The 23,733-nt window shown below is 33.0% G+C and overlaps 1 protein-coding gene across 4 annotated transcripts in view; it reads left to right on the top strand.

Moving 5' to 3' along the window:
- Positions 1-23,733, top strand: part of DYNC1I2 (dynein cytoplasmic 1 intermediate chain 2) — a 60,534-nt gene that overhangs the window by 16,863 nt on the left and 19,938 nt on the right. For 2 of the 4 annotated variants that reach the window (XM_045559433.1, XM_045559432.1), the window contains exons 4-9: positions 4,912-5,002; positions 9,557-9,616; positions 12,016-12,131; positions 22,825-22,920; positions 23,119-23,281; positions 23,387-23,486. In XM_045559433.1, coding sequence (XP_045415389.1) covers positions 4,912-5,002; positions 9,557-9,616; positions 12,016-12,131; positions 22,825-22,920; positions 23,119-23,281; positions 23,387-23,486 — 626 coding nt within the window. The remainder of the gene's footprint in view (positions 1-4,911; positions 5,003-9,556; positions 9,617-12,015; positions 12,132-22,824; positions 22,921-23,118; positions 23,282-23,386; positions 23,487-23,733) is intronic. The other 2 variants (XM_045559435.1, XM_045559434.1) reach the window with 1 other exon arrangement.

The raw sequence follows: 23,733 nt of genomic DNA, 5'->3' as shown, positions 1-23,733 counted from the left end.
TCTTTTACAAAAAAGATCTGATTGTAAGATGAGGGGGTGATTTAGAGTCCTGCGTGGCGGTCACTGTTCTCCACTATCCAACTTGTATGTTGGCTAGGCAGTTGTACAGAAGTTTAAACGTTTTTTCTTCAGAGTGTCTAGATCAAACTTGTCCCAGTTTGAAAGAAGATGCCCCAAAAGGGTGTTAGGTGGGATTTTTGATCCCTGTGCACTCATCTAGAAAAGGAGGAAAAACGGGGAGGAGGGGTACAAACGAACGAATGACTTTGCCAGATGGGGTCTGTTGGAGCTGGGTATCCCCAGGTAACAACCCCGGGCCATTTGGCCAAGGAACAAAGAAGGGAAAGGGGAGAGGCTATACCCACCGAGGTCTGTTAAAATTGGGCATCCCCAAATAACGACCCGGGCCTTTCGGCCAAAGTATCATTCTAGACATCTCCTTTCCGATTCGTAGGAAGAGGGCACCCCCTCAAACCTAAAAGACTCTCATTTTTTCCTTTGAGTGCCAGGACAATGAGATCTGTTGGTATAACGACCTGATCCTTTGTAAAAGTACTAGCACTGGCGATTGGGTGGCCAGCCACGATAAGGAAGGGACCTCCTAGACAGACTTATCCAAGTCAGAATGTTTTCATGGAAAAAGATGAGGGGATTTACTTAGAATAATCTGAGTCATGGCACCAAAATGTCAGGGTGGCAGGCTGCTCTTGATTCTTGGTGTGTTCTTGGCTGAAGAATGACCAGACACACCAAACTGTCAGGTCTAGCCTCTTTTTTTTAAATTTTATTTTTTATTCTTATTTCAGCATATTGTGGGGGTACAAAAGTTTAGGTTACGTATATTGCCCTTACCCCTCCAGGTCCAGCCTCTTGGCAGACTGTTATCATGGTTCTTTTGCTCCTTGCTTGGAAAAAGGCCGGTGCAACAGAATGATCACAAGCAGGAAGCATTTTCACACAAGCTTTTTATTATAAAACAAAACAGCCCTGTCTCCATGTGTGGAAAGAGAGAGACTGACTGACTCACTGACTCTCTGGGAATTCTCAAGTTGTTTCCTTTTATTGGCCTAGTCCAGGGAAGGGTGTTCAGGAGGTGTAGGATGTTACCACATGGTTAACAGGTGTTCTCAAGAGTGCATCTGCCTATGCAAGTTCCTTCTCTGAAAGCCCTACCTGGGGAATGGGGAAGGTGAACCACAATGTAAATTTATACTGACATAATAATTAGCCTTAGGTTACTCTAGGTCACTTTCCAAATCCTATTTTGTCTAGGCTGAGGGATTCCCAGATTGGTAAGGCATTCCATCCTTCCCCAGGTGGAGCAGTTGCTTGGGATAGGATTAAGGGTGGGGCGCCACCTACACAGAATGCCTGCCCTTACCTTCTTCCCAGGTGAGGCAATTGCTCGAGGCAGCACCAAATCAGGGCACACTTGTCCCTAGAAGAGCTGGAGATCCTAGCTATCTACCTAATGGACAAAAAGAATAAGGTATGAAAAACAGGTAGTTATTGAAATGTTAATATTCCAGGCTAGGAGCACTTGCTTCCACAAGGGGGCATTACTGTAACATGGACCGTGTTTGAGTAATTGATGAGTTAGAAGAGCCCTTACAACTAACTTTGTGTTATCCCAGAAGTTCACTCCTTCCATTTCCATTGCCTTCTACCAACACTTCTCCCTAACATTCACTTTTCTTGGCTGTCTACTTTTTCTAGGTCCTTCTTCCTCACAAGAGCCCCTTCTTGCCAGAGGCTTTCTTCTACTTGAAAAATAATTGGGCTGTGTGCTATCCTTCGTCCTTGAGATTTCTGTGTGTTTTGAGTGATTGACCCAGACTTAATGCTAATTCTAAATCTAGGTGCATTCCCAGGTTCTTTGTGGCTTAAAAATATTGCAGGCCAGAAGGCAGCAATGTTAATTTTATATCCTTGGAAGGCCAAGGCCTAAGCTGGCAGGAAAGGCCTTCTTGATTGGCTTTTTGTCCTAGAGAATTAAAGTCACAGTCTTTTCAACATTACTTACATAATCAGTGAATGCCATGGTGTAGGGTTTTTTTCCCCCCAATTACTTCATATTTCTTCCTTGGTTCTCAAGGGAATAGATTATCTTTGCTCTAAACATCTAAGAAGCTGAAATTCATGTATGTAAAGGTAATCTGATTCAATCACTGTTCTTACTAAGCAAATCATATCTCAAATACTTGGCAAAAGCTAGTTATTAATGGCTGTTATTTTTCAAAACTGATTAGACTCATGAGCCATCCTTAAAAATGAATTCCAGAAGTGAGTTTTTCCTTAGATTTGAGAACCTATGAGTTTCAGTGTGTTTCTTTTTTTTAACCTCCCTAAATACATGCTTTCATTCGTTCTCAGGGGTTTGTTGAAGTTTGGGAATATGACATTGGCTTATTGCATAATTATAGTATTTTTTGATTTTTCTAGATTAATTGGGTTAAAATGTGGTAGTCACTAAATAATACTACCATTTCCTTTTTAAAAAATTAACATTCCTCCTTTTGTAATGGTAGTAATTTTTTTTCTATGTTTGTCCCTTCTGTGGTGAACATTATTTATTATTGCAAGATGAAATTGTGGGCCACATAATAAATAAGAGTCCTTTTATGAGTGTTTTTCATCAGCTGGCTTAAAACTATTTTTTGACAGAAAGAATATATTATAGTTCTGGGATGGAGATTTTTATCTAATTATAAATTTGAAGTCACTGTGATTTTTTTTTTTTTGCCTCTGGCTAAGAAATTGAGATAATTTGGTAGCATCACCATTTTGATTTATTTTTTGTTTCTGAAACTTATTTCAGAACTGGCTAGGTTAATGTATCTATGTATATATGTATAATTACTATTTAGCCTGTTTCCATAAAGAATTTTGGTTACTGTTTTTAAAAAATGTAGTCTTAACCAAGTAAGATACTGTTGAACTTGTTGAATGGAATCGTCGATCAAGTCACCAGAAAGGGAGAAAAGCGTGTTAAACTGGAAAAGAATTCTATAATTCATCACAAATAATTAGATTGATAGGAATTTTACTATTTTCCTTCAATCTCTAAGATATGTATACTTGGAAAAATTATTTTCCTAAGTATGAAATTAAATATGTAATTTAAAGAATACAAAATTTCTTCTTTGAAAATATTTAATATGAAAACGTTATGGTGCCTCACTATAATAAATATTTATTTTGTGTTTACAGCACAGTAGGCAAGCAACTGTTAGATATTACTCTTTATTCTATATTGGTTGGGACTTAGACTAGGGGAAATCTCACAGTGAGAAATGGACAAAAAGATGAGGAAATGTAACCTAAGAGAAGTCTGGGGACATTAATATTATTCTACTTCAGATAAAAATCATTTTTAGCTACTTTGAATTATACATGTAGCACCTAGCACAGTGCCATCCCATCCACGTGAGAACTATATGAAGCTCTCTGGCTTTATAATTATTTCTGATTGTTTTAATCACAATATTAGAAACATTGATTATGTTTTTATAGTTCTTTGAAGCAAGAATTAGCCATTGTATCTTAGGAAACAAACATTCTAGCTATGAGTTTTTTCTTCCAGTCTTACTGGTTACCAGTAGAATTTGCCATTAAAAAAATAAGGATGATTAGTTTTTTACTTATGTTTAAGATACAGTTCATCATACTATATTTGTACATTTTGTTAGATTACCAAACCTACTGTTTTTAATGCCTTATGTATAAACATTTAAACATAATCTTAAGGATTCAATGAATGTGGCTATTCATTCAAAAACATATTTCTTTAGTTCCTATATAACTAGTTCCTATGTAACTAGGAACTTACCTTCTTTTCAATAGAGTATTAAAAGAAGGGCTTTCAGCTCAACATCAAATATATTAGTCACTTAATATCATACACTGAAAAATTATTTTAAAAAGACACTTGGGATTAGGGACATTAATGGTAAAATTTAACCAGAAGATGGCAGTGATGATCCTCCTATACTTCCCGCAACGGTAGTCAAAAAGTTTTATAAATGTCATAAGCATGAAACGTGCACGTTCAACTGTTGTTATAAAATGTTAAAAGTTGACAGTTTAGGGGAAAGCATTTGTTGTTTATTTTATATACTATGAAAAATGCATATTTTTCTATAAGAAGGGATTAAGAATATTTTGGGTGTCTGTATCTTTGTCTGTACACTTCAGTTTTTTCTGAATACTGGGGTAAGGAAGTTACCATAAGTCTTGCCTGGTTTAATTTGCATGCATCACTTTATGTTATGCATCATGTCTGGAAGGCATGCTATTTTATAGCCTGTTTGCATTTTTCACCCAAATTGTTGGAAACTAATGAACCTTTTAAAGGAGCCATTCCTTAAGCTGCAGTCATTTCTCTAAATTACCCTTTTATTGGTAAGGAGGAAATAAAATCATTCAAACATTAATTTTTGAAAGAAAAAATTAGACAAAATTTAGTATTTTAAAATCTTAGAAAATCAGAGCTTGAATGACTTAATGATGCATATTTCAGTTTTAATTTTGGCAGCAGTTGTAAATAATACTTATAATCTGGTGATCTTAAAAGTGAGAAGTTAGAGGAGAAGGAATGCTCTCCTTTGAAAATTAGTGGCCACATTTGGTGATGGATGAGATGAAGATGCATCTTTCCATAATCTTGCCTTTTTTAAAATATAAAGCTCAAATGCATTTTGCCAGAGAAATTGCATGAACCTTCAGCATGCGTTGTTAACTTTGTCTTTTCCCCTTTTTTTCTATTGTTCATTTTCATTCATATATATTTATTTTTTGGTTTGCCATTTTTTTTCTTTTTTATTACTTCATGTTAAATTATTTTTGAAACGTCATAAGCTGAGCAACCTCTGCGTGTAGTAACAGCGGATACCTGTCTATTTCACTATTTAGTCCCTCCTCCTATGTCTCCGTCCTCCAAATCTGTGAGCACGCCAAGTGAAGCTGGAAGCCAAGACTCTGGAGATGGCGCTGTGGGATCTAGGTATGGCAATTTTCTTTTAATATTTTAATTATAGAATGCATTCAGTGCCCAAATACTGCCAGACCTTTAGAGGGGACTCTACATAGTTGTGTTGAGTTAGTCCTAACATTTTAAACTGTAGATGGCATAGAAATTCTGTTGTAAATTGGGGGAAAAAATTTTTTTACAATATTTAACTGTCATACTTGATTAACTTAGTACTAAATAGTTAACCAGTTCTATTCTAATTATTTTATATTAGAAATAAAGGTGTTAATGCATTTAAATTTTTTTAAGACAGGATCTTGCTCTGTTTCCTGGGCTACAGTGCAGTGGTGTCCATAGCTCATTACATCCTTAAACTCCTGGGCTTAAGCCATCCTCCTGCCTCAGCCTCCCAGCTGGGACTATAGGCATGTACCACCAGCCCAGATAATTTTTCTGTTTTTTTGTCGAGACGAGGTCTTGCTGTGTTGCTCAGGCTGGTCTCCAAGTTCTGGGCTCAAGCCATCCTCCCACCTTACCCTTCCAAAGTGCTAGGATTACAGGCGTGAGCCACTGCACCCAGCCTGCATTTAAATTTTTTATGTTTAAGCAAACTTTATACTGGTTATTGTGTGAATGTTTTGGTAAATAGTGTAAAACCTCTCTACTGTGCTTAATTCCCCATTTAGTGATTGAAAATCTAAACAATTCAGTTAAGCAGCCCAATTCTGTCCTAATAATATTCTATTAAGTCATTAGTTCTGCTAATGAAGATGGAAAATAATAATGTCTAAAATATCAAGGGTAGGAATAACTGCTAAGGAAATGAGAATGTTTACTGCCAAGTTTTCCTGAATTTGCATCTTCCTTATAAAATTGTATTTCATGTTTGTTTTAGGATCCTATATAACTATTGGAACTTGCTTTTCCAAAATTGAGTAAAATTTCACCTTTCTTCCAAAGATCATATTGGGAAAAGTATTATTACTTATTCCTCTTTGTCATATACATACATATACAGACACACACAGTTAATAGCAAGTCTTTATTTAATAGTAGCATGCTTTTTGACTTCTTATGACAGCTGAAATTAGATTAAACATAGCTAGTCAAAATCCACAGCTGATTGAATCCTTATTTGGGACTAGGAGTTAAATGTCCACCCCAGGAAAATCTCTTCACACACTTTTTAATAAGACATAAACTGTTAGAAGTTTTATCTTTTTTGTGCCTGAGTGTCTCTGATTGAAGTTACAAACAAGTAATGAGTATGGAAAAAAGAGGGGGGAGAAAAAAAAAGAAGTAAGGGGGCTGGATGATTCATAAACTCAATACTTTAATCAGTTCTTGAATAATCAGTTTATCATTAACAATTAAAAGGCACATAAAGTTTGCTAGTTTGAATTTGAGATGTGTTTTCCAAAACTGTTCTGTGTATAAAACTAAAATTGCAAATCTGTTTAGATTTGTTAGATCTATCTATCTATCTGTTAGATACTGTCTTTGGAGGTAAATGACATAATTTTTTCATTTAAAGGAAAATCAAAACCTTCTTTTTAGAAATTATGTTATTACCTTATAAAATAGTATGAATTATAGATTAAAGATAGTTTAAATTTATTTTTAGGGCTAAATTTATTTGTTTTGTACTTCATACTTCTATACTTTTATACAAATATGTCAGTATTTCTTTAAATACCTGATATTTAAGAACCTTTAAATAACTGGAATTTTCAAGTGAAGGGTTTTTTTTTTTTTCCTTCTACAGAAAACATTGCCATAGTAAAAACATTTCCCAAGATAAAAAATTACTGTATTTATTAAATTTCCTTATTTGATATTATACATTTTTATGTAGATATTATACAGTGTACATTTTGAACTCTATTACTGATTTTGAATAGGAATAGAAAGATTATTTTAATATAGCATTAGCAAGTTTGCTTTCAGTAGTACCATGTAACATCTACTTGTCTTTTAAAATTAATATGAATTAAGATGTGTCCTCATGAGTTTCATGGACAACCTAGAGATTATTAGAAACCTTTTGGAATATTGTAAATTGGTACAGGGAGTAAATACTGGTAAGAAAAATATTTGTGTATAGAACACATAGTCACCAAATTGTCAGCTTTGTTAAATACTATGGGTTACCACAGAAATTCTTGGCCCTTGCTTTCATGGAACTTACACTCTAGTGATTACATCGTTAATTTAAAAATACTATTCCCTTTCTTGAAAAGCTCTAAGGATCATGTGCTAACTTATGTTTAGTATAAAGTGTAGATTTTTTAAATGATAATTTGTGAACCAAGAAAACAGGTAGTTAATATTTTTAGAAGTGTTTGTTATTAAAGAATGAATACATAGGTAGTTTCTTCTGAGTTTAACAGGAGAGAAAAAAAATCCTCTTTTTGAATGAGGTGGGTAACCTTATATCTTTTTAATCTTAATACATACATTGTCTCCTTTGAAAGCACAGACTCACTTTGAAACGTTAATTTTTAAGAGGGCTCAATATACTCATTATATGTATACACACACAAAAAAATTATGGAAAAATGATGAATTTCACTAAAATATCTCCGGATTTCATAGTGGAAAGATAGTTAATCTTGTTGATGGTGATATTGGTAATGAAATAATGCATTTCTAAATACATTACATTTAAAAATAATGCTCAGGTCTAAGAATGAAAACAGAATGAATTCATATTGAATAAACTTGATGATGATGAAAGAATAAAGACAATGAAAAGAAATATCACAGGAAAATTCATGAAGATGTGTGAGATGTATGCACCTGTACACTCAACTTCATTAGTTAGCCAAGATGGTTTAAGATTAGTACACTCAAGGGGTAGGAAAAGATAGATTTTGATATTGCAAAACATGTTATCTAAACATGTTTGAATCACTCTTTCTAAATGCCAAGAATTTCTGTTGAGATTGGTGGTAATTTACGAATAAATATAAAAGGCTGTGAAAAGTGATATTCCTCTAACTTTGCAGATTAGGAAATTGCATTTCATTAAATTCCTAGTTCACTTTTGTAGTCATTTCTGTTATCTCTAAAATTTAGCTAACAGATATTCAATTGAGTAATCCATACCTCTTGTTCCTTTCTTCCATTTTTAATCAGTTTATTTCTCAAGCTTTTGAATTATATTGGAATTGTACTTCATATGTCTGAAGATACCTTTAATAAGTATAACCATGTATGTTGTACAGTGCATTTTTCAGTACTAGCTATATTTTGAAGTAAAGTCTTACTTGATTTTAGACTAAAGTGACATCCTCAACAAGGAACTTTATGTCATTGATAACAGCTGGAGCTCTTATATAATGTAAAGCCTGTTGACAGAAAATTCCTTGGAGACCATCTCATAGAACCCCTTTTGGTTTAACAAAGCCTAAGTTTGTTGCTTTTCATTGCTTAGTACAAAGCAGATCTTCAATGTGGCTGCTTCCTTAGTTGCATATACACAACCTTGTTTAAATTTCATGATCTTTCTTTATATTAATATTTTTAAAATGAAAGATTTCTCTAGTTTGATTCATGATTATTTTATTGATAAATTATATAATCAGGTAGAGAAATCATTTGTTGTATTAAAATATTTTAGCAACTGAAAGTAGTTGTGCATTGTAACTTATATAAGCAAGAAATATATTTGACAAAAATGGGAGTACTAAATGTATTGTGCTTAACTTTTTTATAGGGACTGTTAGCGTTTTCTTATCTTATATTGCTAACCTACAAGAATGTCAATGTGATAAAGTACTTTTTGTTCCAGTGATGACTAGATTTGGCTTAAGTGGAAAAGATCTGGTGTAAAGTTATTTACCCAGTAGGCAATGCTAAAATATCACTGAATATTTATTTAGGATTGATATTCTCCAAAAGTTAGGTATATCCTTTGAATATAAAATATTTTTCTAGGGAAAAATCTATTTTTTCCTAGAGACAGAAATCTTTAGTTCTTTTCTAAAGCAGATGACATGTAAGCCCAAGGCAGTGCTTAACCCATAAATTACAGAAGGGTCACATTTTGGAAACTTTAGCTATTTTGTATCCCAGTGGGATAGTCTTTGGTTTTCTTACCAAAAGGCTTATGTGTTGACTCATTTCCTTTACCAATATGACAATTTCCTGCACACATTTAATGCTTTGGGCAAGATTAGAATATTTTAACTAAGATGTTTTTACTGATGTTTTTTTAATTAGGAATCTTAAAAGTTTAACTATTTTATAGCCTAGCTTGTTTTCATCCAAAGTATTATTTGGGTTGTTGTCTGCTTTAGTTTTTCTTGTTCATTATTATACAATATTAGTTTCCTATAATCTGAAAATACTGTCTTTTAACTATTCTGGGTTGTATGCTTGCATCTTTAACCATATTATGCTTATTGCATGCACTAGAGCATTGAGTAATACCTGGTGTTTTTTTGTTTCTTTTGGTACTAACCAGAACATGTGGTTTTTTAATTGTGAACAGTACTTTAGCTTTAGCTATTCATAGAATGTATTTGCTTGACTAACTTATGACCTTTTTTGCTAATGCTTCATGGTTGTCCTACAACCATTTAGGACGCTGCATTGGGATACAGATCCATCAGTTCTTCAGCTTCACTCAGATTCCGATTTGGGGTATTGAATAGATTTATTACCTTCCCTCTTTAATAATTAATTTGATTCTTTGTGAAACTTTCCTAATTTCATTTTGCTTAAGTTTCTAATAGTGTAGTATATCTTTAGGACAAGAGTTTTATTTTACTGTGACACCTCATTTATCCTGTATCATTAGTGAAAGTATGTATGTGATTTTCTAGGTACCCTAAGTCCATTTAAGTGTCCAAATTTCTTTTATTTCTATATTTTTTATATAAGTTTTCTAAGATGTATTAAAAACTTCCCAGACTTTTTCTAATATATAGTGTACATCTAATTGAACCTTTTCTGGGTTACTTGATATGAGTATTAATTTATTTTCTGGTATTAAAATTTGCTGATGATTTCTAAGGATTGAGAGGAACAGAGATATTGGTCTCTATGCTATGGCCACAAATTACCATTTATTCATTTATTCATTGACTCAGTTGTTTATTCTAGACTCCAGTGCAAATTATAAATGTTTGCTGTTGCCATTTTGCCTAACTCAGATACCTGTTTGCAGCTTCTAAAACATGTGACCATACCTTTGAGGTTGTGTCTAAAGTAAGAGTAAATAAGCCTTGAATTAGAACATATAAGAAAAATATATGCATTTCTTATACATTAACTGGAAGACCTCTCTATTGGCTCACTGAGGCTTCCCCCTGCCCCCTCTCATTGCTTCTTTATTTTTAGTAAAAGTATTTTTAGTGAAATTGCTTTTGGATAAGTGAGGTATTACATTTCTACCCTCCTCCTCCTCCAAAATCTTGGAATATTTTGTTAATTTGTTTTAATATTGTGGGTTTTTGACTATTATACTCTATATGCATTCAAGCTAGTAACTTGTTCCTAATATTGTTGGCTTGACCATTTTTTTCCAGATGTGTGAGTGATTTACTTTTCATATGATTTGCATCTTAAAAATAAGGATATAGAGTTTTGGCCGGGCGAAGTGGCTCACGCCTGTAATCCTAGCACTCTGGGAGGCCGAGCTGGGAGGATCGCCTGAGTTCAGGAGTTTGAGACCAGCCTGAGCAACAGCGAGACCCCGTCTCTACTAAAAATAGAAAAATTAGCCAGGCGTCGTGGCGAGCGCCTGTAGTCCCAGCTACTTGGGAGGCTGAGGCAAGAGAATAAGAGGATCGCTTGAGCCCAGGAGTTTGGGGTTGCAGTGAGCAACAGTGATGCCACTGCACTCTACCCAAGGCAACAGAGCGAGACTCTGTCTCAAAAAAATAAAAATAGAATATAGAGTTTCTTATTTCAAATTTTATTCTTAGAATACTAGATTACTTCAAATGTACTTTAAAATTTTTAATGGCCCCCATTTGGGACCTTACAAAAAATTAATTTTTAAAATGTACTAATTTTATTACACTTTGTACAGGATTTGGATTTAGTTACTAAACAAAACTGAAAAGAATGTTTATATAAGAAAAAAATTACTACATTACTGGTGACATATATATATTTCAGATACCCTGCTTGATATTCTAGAAGTTGCAGCAGTATCTTTATTGAATATCCTTTTAAGATAGCTTCATAATAGAGAACTGCTTTGGGAGTTTGAAAGCATACTTAATTGGTTTAGAATTTAAACATCTAATATGATGACCTATAAAAGATGCCCCCCAGATAGCCAATAAAATATTTTTCTTTTGGCCCATTTTCTTCAGCTGCAACTCTCTTCTTCCATTTGTCAAAAAAGAATGTATTCTTTCTAACTAAAACAGAAGTGACTTTAGTAGGTTTATGGTATTCAAAAGATCTGTGGCTTTAGTCTAGGTGTAGAATATCTGTGCCTTGGTTTGTCCATATATGAATCAATATTGACCATGCACAAATTATAGATTTAAAAGGTTTAAATATTCCATTTTAAAGTCCAAATTGACAGTGTGATTCTCAATTTCTGCCAGATATAAGAAGTAGGAAAAAGGCTTTCAACAGAATCCTTTCAGTCTTAAAGCTGAAGTTTCCTAATGGTGAAGGGAACTAAACATGGTCTGAGTGAGATCATATACCTGACTCTTAAAGTCCAGAAACATATTCCTGCTAAGAACAGTTCTTATAACCAATCTTATTCAGCAGTCCACTTTGAAATTCCTGTCCTCTTGTTCTATTATTACCCACACATTTGTTCTAAGAAACAAAATTATTAATATTTGCTTTTTAAAATGAAAAGTAAATAACCCTGAATGATTCAGAAATATCTTTTGGCTTTGCTCCCTTCTGATTCTTTTGTTAAAGTCAATTCATTCTTCATCTAAAATTTCTTGAATAAAACAGAAATTTAGATTACAATGCTGAATGCAAATGACTGTTGAACTGTTAATTTTTAAATATAACATTGTTTGATGTAATTTAAATGTATCATTTGTATTCACTTAATTTAGACGAGGACCTATTAAACTTGGAATGGCTAAAATTACACAAGTTGATTTTCCTCCTCGAGAAATCGTCACGTACACAAAGGAAACTCAGACTCCAGTTATGGCTCAACCCAAAGAAGGTGAATATCTTTAATATGATTGTCATTGAACCCTCATGTTCATTAAGTAATTCTTTTTTTTTCCCTTCCTTTTGTTTTTGTTTTATTTCTTTTGGCATATTTTCTTAGGGAAACATTAGAAAACTAATGCTTTATGGTTTCTGTATTTATGTCTTTGTTTTAGAATTTTTAAGCTTTCTTTTAGATGTTAACATTGTAAGCTGTATTTTTGACTTTCAGTTTTGTTGACATAAATTTAAGTCTTTCAGTCTTCATTTTGTCATTGATAAATACTGCTTTTAGAAGCAGAAAAGTTTAAGAATGTTCTTAATTTCTATCATTGAGCACAATTCTTCCCCAAAAGAGTGTAAATGAAGTCATATAAATTATTTTCTGTAGAGATACTGCATTCTGATGTTATTCATACTAATGAACAAATCTAGACCTAATTCTTAAACTTCCTCTTTTATAATGTAGGGAGCTCTACTGTGTTGATTATTTAGTAGCCTTTCATCTGTGTGTAATGCAGGGAAGTATGCACAGACATGTTGAATGTGGAGTCCCTTTGGTTCTAATGATTCAAGCATAAAGTACTGTGGTAGTTCTCGTTTTTCTCAATGAGGCTAATGAATTTATGTCATATATAAAAGAAGTTTACATGAGATCCCTAATACAGGTCCACAATCTCTTATCTGAAACCTTTGGGGCCATGTATGTGTTAGAATTCAGAATTTTTCAGATTTTAGAAAAGTAGTAAAGCATATATTATATGTTAACACTCCAGCAGCATCTTGGGCATTAATATTTTGGCAGCAAAAGATATGAACATATTAAGTGAGATAAACAATAATTCTAAATAACTTTACCTCTGGTCACGTCAGAGTTTACCACCAAATGAGTTATGGATTTTAGTGCTGTTGACGATTTTGGAATTGTGGATAAGGTATTTTGGGCCCATAATAAATTGTCCTTTTGATAGTCCATGCATAAGGAATATACTGGACAGGAAAATTTATTCCTATTCCCTATATAAACTTAATCCAATATTTAAATTTGTTTTTAAAATTTTAGTTAAATTACCTTGTTTCTCCGTTAAGGAGAAACAATAGTAATATTCATTGCAGAAAGCAAAGAAAGTATAGGTAATCAGAAGCGGAGGTGGGGGAAGGAATCCTTGAAATCCTTAGTTATTACCAAAGAAAATATTTAAATTTTCATAATTGTATATACTTGAAAATAAAACTGGGATTATAAATACTTACAACACTTTTTAAAAAATTTATTTATTTATGTCTCTTTATATTGCCCAGGCTGGTCTTGAACTCCTGGGCTCAAGCTATCCTCCTGCCTCAGCCTCCAGAGTAGCTGGGACTATGGTCACACACCACCATGCCTGGCTCACAACCTTCTGACTTAATAGTATATTATTATGGACACTTTTAATAACTCTCCTTTCTCTGCCCTCTGAGAATGGAAATGAAATAAATACATTAAATCTTGTCTTTCACTTGTTCCAAAAAGGAGTTGACATTATCATACATACAATTATGCTTTGAAAATTTTGAGGAAATCAGGGTAACATTTTTATCTATATTTTTTTACTTGCCCTTGTAAATATTTATTTCTATGGATACATTTTTTTTCATTCCTGCTCTTTCATTTATTGGTAAGGTAGCTTTTATAGGTGCAAAATCCTCATCCTAATGGAGTAAAAAGCCACTAATGGTGAACCTATTTGAGACAGAAGCAACTTTAATAAAAAAAAAAGAAAGAAAAAGGAAAGATAAAGTGTTGAACTCAGTATGGAGAATATTAATATCGCAGGATTCTATAATTTCCAGAAAATACTATTTTATTAAGTAGCACATTAATTTGATGAGTATTATATCTTTTTGTAGCTACATTATTAGATATATTAACTCAGAAGGTGAGCAAAATAGTCAAAATGAAGGCACATTGACTCAGTTTAAAAATAGGATTTTTTTCTTCATTTGATAATTTGGAGATTGTATTTTTAATTATACCATCATGCTTATGAAATGTATTTTGGATTGTTTGACAAGTAAAGCATTCTGAAGCTATTTTGAGTAATGTCTGTTATATCTATAATGATATTCATTTAAGTGAAGACTTTCATTTTTTAAAAATAATTTTTTCTAATTACTGTAGTAGTATATCATAGAGAATTTAGAGTACAGAAAGGATATACAGAGGAAATGTCTATTATACCATCGTGCATTATTCATTGTTAATATTTTGTTTCCAGTGAATATATTCAAGTTTTCTATGAATATGTTTTTTCAAAAATTCCATGTGTATGTAGTTGTGCTGCTTAACAACAAGGATATGTTTAGAGAAATGCATTATTACATGATTTCTTTTTTGTGCAAACATCATGGAGTGTGCTTATACAAACCTAGATGATATGCCCTACTACATACCTAGGATATACAGTGTAACCTATTGCTCCTAGACTACAAACCTGTACAGCATGTTACTGTACTGAATACTATAGGTGATTGTACCAATATTTGTGTGTCTTACCTATGTTTAGATAAGTATATCTAAACATAGAAAAGGTACAATAAAAATACAGTGTTATAATCTTATGGAACCACCATTATATATGTAATCCATCATTGACTAAAATGTTGTTATATGGTGCCTGACTATATACATACATGTACACACACGTGCACACACACACAAGGTTTTGTATCCTACTTGAAATTTGCATTTTTGATTGCTCATTTTCAAGATACCTGTAAATTTTAAATTTTGGACATGTCATTTATTGCCTTTGAGCTAATTTGAATGTATAGCTAGCATAACATGACTGGCATTTTTTTTTAAATTACTTTTCTCATTTTACAAGTAATTTAAAAAAATAAAAAGATCATGATTTGTTAGATAAGCTGAAGACCCAAAAGTACAAGATATGAACCGTATTCTTTTCAGTTTGAAATTATTCAGGGCAAGGCTTTTAGCATCCTCATACTTCAGCTTTTTTGCCAAATTTTCCATGAGCATAAGGACTGTTTTCGTTTCTTCTTCTTTGCTGTAATGCCTGCCTTGAACAGTGCCTAACATGTAATAAGTAATAAATATTTGATGAAGGAATTCACTGCTTTAACTTTCTCAGGAAAATAATTTTGCCTGCTTAGGATATTTATTTTATCTGGAGACATGCCTTTTATCTGGAGACAACTACTGGGAAAAAGGTTATTTTTCAGTGTTAATGTTACAATACAATTATTGATAAAATTGGATGGTAAGGTACAGTTACTCTCCGTTCTTGGTTTTAATATGACTATAGCATGTTATAATCATTATTTTCTCTTAGGTCTGTAAAGAAACCATTGTAGATTCTCCTTTATAGCCTTCTTGAATTTTCATGAAGTACTGCATAGACACAAACGTGCTATTATTTTGTGTTCTCTGTATCTGTCTGAATGCTATGAACAAAATTGAATATTATGTTAGCTATTTGTTCATAACAGTTCTCCAAACTTCTTGTTTAAATTGGTGACTGAAAATTACAACAGCAAAAAGTGCCCACCATATACCAGGCACAGTGTGAAGCACTTTACCTCTCTTTAGTCCTCTCACCAAAACCCCGAAAGTTAAGTTTTGGTTTTGTTTACCCATGAAGAAGCTGAAGGTGAAAGAGGTAGTTTATCAAGGGTCACATAGCCAGTAACTGTGATTTTAAACCAGGTCTGACTGATTGTAAGGTGGGCTTTTCTCTCGTGCTGCCACTAAAGCAGTGACACACATGCTTTTGTGGTAGTAACTACAGTAAGTAGTTCAATTTATATTACAGTTCAGTACAGACACAGATGTATAACTGAAACAAAATTTACTCAAACAATATCTTCCCTTACTATATTTCATTTTTTTTAAAGTGTTGATTTGACCATGACACACCAAATTCGTTGGTTTAGACCTACAGTTTGAAAAATACTTCATTAAAGGATAGCATGTTTTGGTTAGCTTATTTATTGGTGTATCTGCATCAGGATAATACCATTTTAGTGATCGTCTCAGGGTATGAATAAGCAGTTTTGATCTTTTATGATGTTGAATAGAAGTTTTATTATCTTAACCGATTGAAAGTGACAAGATGGGTCAACTGAGCCCAGTTTCCAATAGTTTATGTCTACATCAACACTACTGCCTTTTAGCTTTTCCTGTGTAGACTAGACTTAGCTGGTAATTTTGTAAAGGCCCATGTTTAAAATCATTTGCAATCTAGCAAGTTTTCCCTGATTCTGTTAATATAAGTTTATTGAGTATATGTTATATATGAAGGCATTAGATTATCTTCTCTTTGGATTTGTGGTCCTTTTAGTTACAAGTTGAGGTATATAAATGAGGGAGAATGAGAAATGCCTCCTGATACTATGGAGCTATCCTTAGCCTTTGGAACTATTTACAAAAATGAGATAATTTCTTTTCTATATCATTACAATTATTTTTATGTCTGGGGCTCTTATATTAAGTTTGTTTTCCAAATTTTTTATAGTTTTAGATAGAAGGAAAGGGAAGAACCTTGATAGTAAGATTTTATTATGAAACACTTCATGCTTAACTGTTCTTGTGCTTACCCATTATTTTAATCTAGTGGTTCCCAAACTTAGCCTGATCAGTTCCCATTTAAGAGTTATGGAACAAATTTCAAAACTCACCAAGAGAAAAAATTGGCGAAATCACAGTTGGAATATAACAGATAGTAAATTAAACTTGGATAGGCAGTATAATCTGTGCAGAAGTAATGTGAGTTACCAAATTGAAGGTAAAAATTGGTCTTAGAGTTAACTCTTATTTTTCTTTCATATATTTTTAAAATGGCTGAACCTATCCTTTTAAAAAGTAGTTTTTATTCTGCCTTGTTTTTCTTTTTTCCCATTCTAGACCCCTTCTTGCTTTCAAGTTTACTCTCTAACTTGGTAGTACTGTTTCTGAACTGAAGTGCTTTGCTGTCTTAAAGCACCTACTGTGAATGAAATTGACTAGGACCATGTGACCTCAGTCAATTTCCTTCTCTGCAGGTAAAAAGCTTCTCTTGGCAAGAGCCTGGTGCCCACAGATACACTCCTGGAAAAGTTACTTTCTTCCTTTACCTTTAAAAAGTTTTAACTCTTTTGAAAATGGCATTATTTTTTCTTGTCCACCTTTTCAGTATGGATTTTTTTTTTTTTTTTTTTTTTTTTTTGCTGTTTTTAGAGAGAAGTCTCTTTAAAGAAGGAAGAAATCCTAAAGGTTATCTAATCAGCTTGTTTACATCTGAGGAAACTGAGATTCAGGGAAGTTAATTGATAAGTCTAAATCCACAGCATGAGAGGATGGCTGTATCTAGAACCTGGCGTTTGATTTCCAGTGATTTCCAGTGCTATTTTCCTTATTCCATTCTACTTTCTTACCTGTGAGGGAGTTTGTAATTATTTTTGGTATTGGTTTAGTAGCCAGATATTTTTCCTTGATACCTGATTAGCATTTATAATATATAGAAAATTATTATATGTAAATAGCTCTTAATCTTTTTTTTTTTTTTTCTTTTTTTTAAGACTAGGTCTCGCTCTGTCACCCGGGCTAGAGTGCAATGGCATCATCATAGCTCATTGCAACCTCAAGCTCCTGGGCTCAAGCCATCTTCCTGCCTCAGCCTTCTGAATAGCTGGGACTACAAGCACATATCGACACACCCGGCTAATTTTTCAATTTATTTTTTAGAGACGAGGTCTCACTCATGCTCAGGCTGGTCTTGATCTACTGGCTCAAGCAATCCTTTCTCCTCAGCCTCCCAAAGTGCTGGGATTATAGGTGTGAGCTACTGGGCCCAGCCTATCTTTTAATCTTTTGGATGTTAACATTTGGAATCCACACTTCCCTAGTAGACCAAATTTGTAGGCATTCTGGTTAATATTACCTTTATCTAAAATGGATATTTTTTAAATTCTGGAAGAAATAACACATTTAAAAAATTAGTTTTAACACTCAGAGAACCTGTAAGAATATAAATATAAAGAAAATTGAAGCATTTGTTCTTCATCTTAATTAAAAGACTTTAATCAGCATATCTGGAACCCTGGCCTCAGAAAAATGTAATATTTGATGAAATCACAATAACAGTGTCTATGTAAATGATGCTAGTACTGCCAAAATAAAATCTAAATTTTATATAAAAAAGACTATGGTTGGGTGTGGTGGCACACGCCTATAGTCCTAGCTACTAGGGAGGCTGAGGTGGGAGTGTTGCTTGAGCCCAGGAGTTCCAGGCCAGCCTGAGCAACATCGTGAGACCTCATCTTTAAAAAAAAAAAAAAGACTATGTAGAGAGATAACATCTGTGTTAAAAGAAAGTAAACAATATAATTCAACTATTCGTTCTTTTCATTCTTTCTTATTTTTCCCCCAAATTAGCATTATAACCACATTTAAAATGTTTCCTGATTAAAAAGTCAGCTACATATTTTTCCCTTGTTGAAGATCAAATTAACAAAACCCAAGTTTTCTTATTTTAGATATTTTAAAAAAGAAAAGGAATGGATTCCATTGATGCATTCATGAAGCTTTGTCCCAATGAAGATTCTCTTAGATACATATTTGATTTTAAAGAATATGGTATAAGATGAAGTTATGGACAAATAAATTGAAATGGAGTGATTCTAAATGATGCTGATCCAGAAAAGAAAGGGTTATTTTGAAAATATTAAAGAAAAATCATTCTTGTCTAATCTGTATTTTTAAATGAATGATTAAAGCATTTCCCTCTAATATTCTCATAGATGTTTGTGAAGTTATTCATAAGTTGAATTTATGTAAGTCAAATCGTATGTTTATATATAACAAATTTCCTGATTTTCAGAACTCATTGTCAACTTCCTTTGTACTGTGAATAATCAAACTACCTTGTAAGTTAGAAATTCTTCATAGGATATTAAATTATCTTAAAATGTAATGAATTGATGAATAACAAATGTATTTCCCAAACAGCAATGCACTAATGATGGGATTTGTTTTTCACTTCATATTGAGAATCATGAAAAGTGATAGAGTCATAACTAGCAATGTTTGTTTAGTAAGAATTTTCTAAGACCTTGCCTATTACCTTTTAAATGTGTTGTAATAATTTAAAGTATACTTTGTGGCTTATTCTTAGCTTATCTTAAATATATCTTAAATGTACAATGTGTCTTAAGTGTAATGTGACATACAGATAAGAAAACTTGCTCTGAAGACTCCTTCCTTCAGTTTAACAAAAGCCACCCATTTCACAGATGATTTAACTTTGATTAACCTACACCATTGTAACAGATTATTCCAACAACTGGAATTTTATTCTTTGGTGTTATTTCTAGGTGCTGCTTAATTTACAGAATAGTTTTTCTTTCCATCTCACCAAAATACATCACAATTTTGATGTTAACTCAAAGTAAAAATTCAATGGTTCATTAAACCTAGTTTTAGCATTCATTGACAAGAGATTTGTCATTTTAAAAGTAACTGCTACTTTTATCCACTCTTTGCTGCTCAGTTTTATAACCTTAGATTCCCTGTCAGAGAAAGCATGGAGTTAACCACTTAGCATATTGTAATGAATATTCATCAATAAATTGATATGACATGGCAGTCCCATTTTTCAGTCTTCCTCCTCTGTTATAGTCTTTTCCAGTTTTAAATATAGCTTATCATGTAATAGAAACTAGCTTAGAAAATCTTTAGAACCATAATTTTATATTTTTGGCCATGTTAATAGTCCTTTAGTAGCTATTGTATTAGTTTATAAGAGAAGTGTATTTGTTTCAGAGTTACATTTTTTAATCTAATGTTATTGATGTTAGGCATTTTTGCCAAATATTTGAAATATGTAGATAAAAAGATCAGCTTTATAACAAAAATACTACATTTTACAGTTCTTAAGAACAGTATATCATTTGGTTTTATGTTCCTTAAAATTTGTTTAGCTTATTTTTGTGAAGCTTAAGTACCAATTATAGTTTTAAAATTTGTTGTTAATCCATATAGAAAGGGAAGGATGTACATTTGTCCTACAGTAAAATCCTGAGAACATGTATTTAAATAGTTGATACTCATCATTCAACTACAACTAAAATAATTTGTTTGGACAAGTAGGCATAGCAAGTGCTATATAGTAGACAGATATAGATCACTGTCTAACATACTTCATCTACATGTTAAATTTTAAAAGGAAAAGAGTGTCTATAAACAAGATCTTTTCTGTTAAATATGTAGATTATGAGGTCACTTAGCACTAAAGTACTGACCATATGCATTATGACAGAAATTTGACACCTGTCATTGGAAATGGTACTTAGAAGCTGTATAATGCAACAAAGTTAAGGGGGGAGAATAAGATGTGGGTAGGAGGCTGTAATTTATAATTCACAATGCTCAAGTATGACCTGTCCAGAGTGATTTTAGGATTTACATACAGTGAACCCTACTAGTTAACAAAATTGATTAGGATAACTGATAATGTTAGCAGAAAATGAAAAATATATATATTCTCACACTGAATTTTTAATTGAGGTAAATGCCCTGTTATTCTAAATGTCAACTTTTAAGTTAAATGTAATTAAATTATTTTATTATGCTATACCTGCAGGTTACTTTATGGAAGAATTTCATTCTAATGTTGGGCAGTACAGTATAGAATTGCCACCAGTTACACTGTTTTCAGATTAATAATTCATTGTAGATAAGAATTCATCTAAAAAGGAATAGTGTCTTTCTGTTTCTCTGTGTGATTATTTTGCCCAAAAAAGCTTTCATTTTTTTTAAGTAGCACAAAAGCTGTAATTGGCATGCTTTGTAAGGAAGTGTCAATGTGCAAGAGAGTGGCGATCACTAAGAATTCTTTTACGTGTTCTTTCCCCTTTGCACCACCGCCTCCTCAGCAGGGTCACTGAGATCACTAGCTTTTCTTGAAATGGCCATTTTCACTGGCAGGTGCATTATACCCTGTATTTTCAGATTGTTTTTCCATTCTGAATGTTTGGCAGGTTGATTGCTCTGGCTGCATTGACGGAGAAAGGGCTGACAAATGCGGTTGGGCTGGCTGAAAAGACAGTGATTACTGTTTTCCTTTGTGGCTGATTGAGGCCCTTGAAAGGAAAAATTTTAACCTTCACCATTTGGTTCAAAAGTATGAGCATATATTGAAATCATTCGTGCCATTTATCCTAGTTCTGTAAACTTGTCAGAACGTAAAAATCGCTCAATTTCAAGTAATGTAGGATTGGCATACGTCATTATCATTTTGATTAAGTTGGAGGTTGTATCATTGTGTGCATTATACAGTGTCATTTAAAGCTTTCTTTCCACAGGTACAGTTATATTTTTATTGCTTATACTATAGAGTTAGAAAGATTTTCATAGCTCTCTAAACCTAACACTGTGTGTGTGGTTTGGCAGCTGGTGTGGCCTATAAGCTGCATTTTACTTGCAGGGTAAAGGCTTGTCTGTAGGCCTCCTGGAGTGCGGGTAATTGCACAGGCCCGCCATTGGGGAGAGACGCAGGATTGGAAGCAGTCAAGCAGAAGAATGTTATGCCATCCCATTGCCACCTTGTAGCAGAAAGACACAATCCCAGCAGTGCCATCTGTTTGTTGCTATCTAGTCAGCTGGCCTGGCTGCTGGGACCATGACTTGGCAGCTGGTTCCCATCCTTGACCATTCTTTTGTGTACATCGTATGTATGTGTGTTTCAGATAATTTTGAACATGGGTCAGGGAAATGACTATAACTAACAAGTAAAGTCCTCTTATTGAATAGGCTCTCATTACTTGAGATGCGCTGTGCTGCAGAACGCCTGCTGCCATTCTCTTGTAGACAAATAACCCATGTATTTAGGCAATAAAAATACACATTTTCTTCATAAAAATCCATCTTAGTATGTAGCAAAAGAAAAGGTGGGCAGGATTTTATGTTCTATAACATTTGAAAATAAATGATTTTCAGTTAGTTCGTGGTTTGGGGATGTAAGAGATTTAGTAATTTTTTTAAAAGTCTTGTAAACATTGTATCTTATCCCAATATATGTTTTTATTCAAAGTAAGAAAACATTATTTTTAAAGTGCTTATTGCCACACCATATAACAGTACATAATGAGACTTGCATTTCAAATGATGGAATAGAAAATGTGGTCTTATAGCTATTATCTTTAAAATCTGCCTCTCAAATAGCAACCTGAGAGTTAATGTAAGCCATCTTTATGCCATATGAAGACCCATTAGACACTGATGGTTTCAGATCACAAGTAAGCAGCCAGCTCTGTAGGCTATTTTAGACATTTGATTTTCCTCATTCTACAGCATTAATGTGTCAGCATGCTATATAAAACTATGCAGGAGTTGCATGTTGTTCTGTCTGGAATGATAATGCTTGCAAGCTTTTAGAGACTTCCATGAGGATCAGCCTAGTTACTTATATATAATATCTTATTTCAGTTTATGTAGCTACAGAATTTAGCATGGCTTTTGATGAGGTACCACACAGGTATATATAAAAACTAAGAGGTTCCACTTAATTCTGTAAGATTGTGTTGATAAAATTCATATTATTTGTACTTGTTCTGTCTTATCAGTGGTTTACTTTTGCTTTTATCTAGGGAGTTGTGATACCTTCTGAAATACTATTTCAAAAGTTCTAAGTTATTTTCCTAAAAACAATTGTTATCTATTTTTTCAGATGAAGAGGAAGAAGATGATGTAGTAGCTCCTAAACCACCTATTGAACCTGAAGAAGAGAAAACTTTAAAGAAAGATGAGGAAAATGATAGTAAAGGTATCTTAAAGAAATAAACTTTAAAAATTTTTGTTGATTTCTGCTAAGATTTCTCTTATTATTTATGTATTAAAATAGTATAAAATATCCTAAATCAGAGAGGTGAATCTGGTTAAAAAAGAATGACATTCATTGCTCTAAACTGTGGACGTGATTTGGCTGGCATAAATCAAATTTCAAAAAAAATTTGCTTTCCAGCTCCCCCTCATGAGCTGACTGAAGAAGAAAAGCAACAAATCTTGCACTCTGAGGAATTTTTAAGTTTCTTTGACCATTCTACAAGAATTGTAGAGAGAGCTCTTTCTGAGCAGATTAACATCTTCTTTGACTACAGTGGGAGAGATTTGGAAGACAAAGAAGGGTAATGTTTAATTGCTAAGATTTTAACTTCAGCAATGTTAAATTACTTTAAGAGTGATAAAAGTTATAACACCATCTTTTTTTGGGATTTGGTCTTTTTCCATAGAGAGATTCAAGCAGGTGCTAAACTATCATTAAATCGACAATTTTTTGATGAACGTTGGTCAAAGCATCGAGTTGTTAGCTGTTTGGATTGGTCATCTCAGGTAAGATGTAACAAAATTGGTTGCTCTTAACTCATTTTTTAATTATAATTAGCAAGTAGTTTTAATTAGGGGAACTTTGTGTAATTAAATCAATATGTATCATTTTTTTAAAAATGGATGATGGCTGTAATGTTACCAGATTTATTTTATCTTATGTACTTTGGAAGAAAGGATTGGAAACATTGTATTTAAAATTCAGGACTTGATTTATGCCACAGGCCAGTTTTGCTGATTTTAATTGCTCAGC

This window comes from Lemur catta, chromosome 8 (assembly GCF_020740605.2).
Source record: "Lemur catta isolate mLemCat1 chromosome 8, mLemCat1.pri, whole genome shotgun sequence".
Lineage (NCBI taxonomy): Eukaryota > Metazoa > Chordata > Mammalia > Primates > Lemuridae > Lemur > Lemur catta.
Note: the sequence above shows the minus strand (reverse complement) of the source record. Positions and strands in the feature narration are given on the sequence as shown.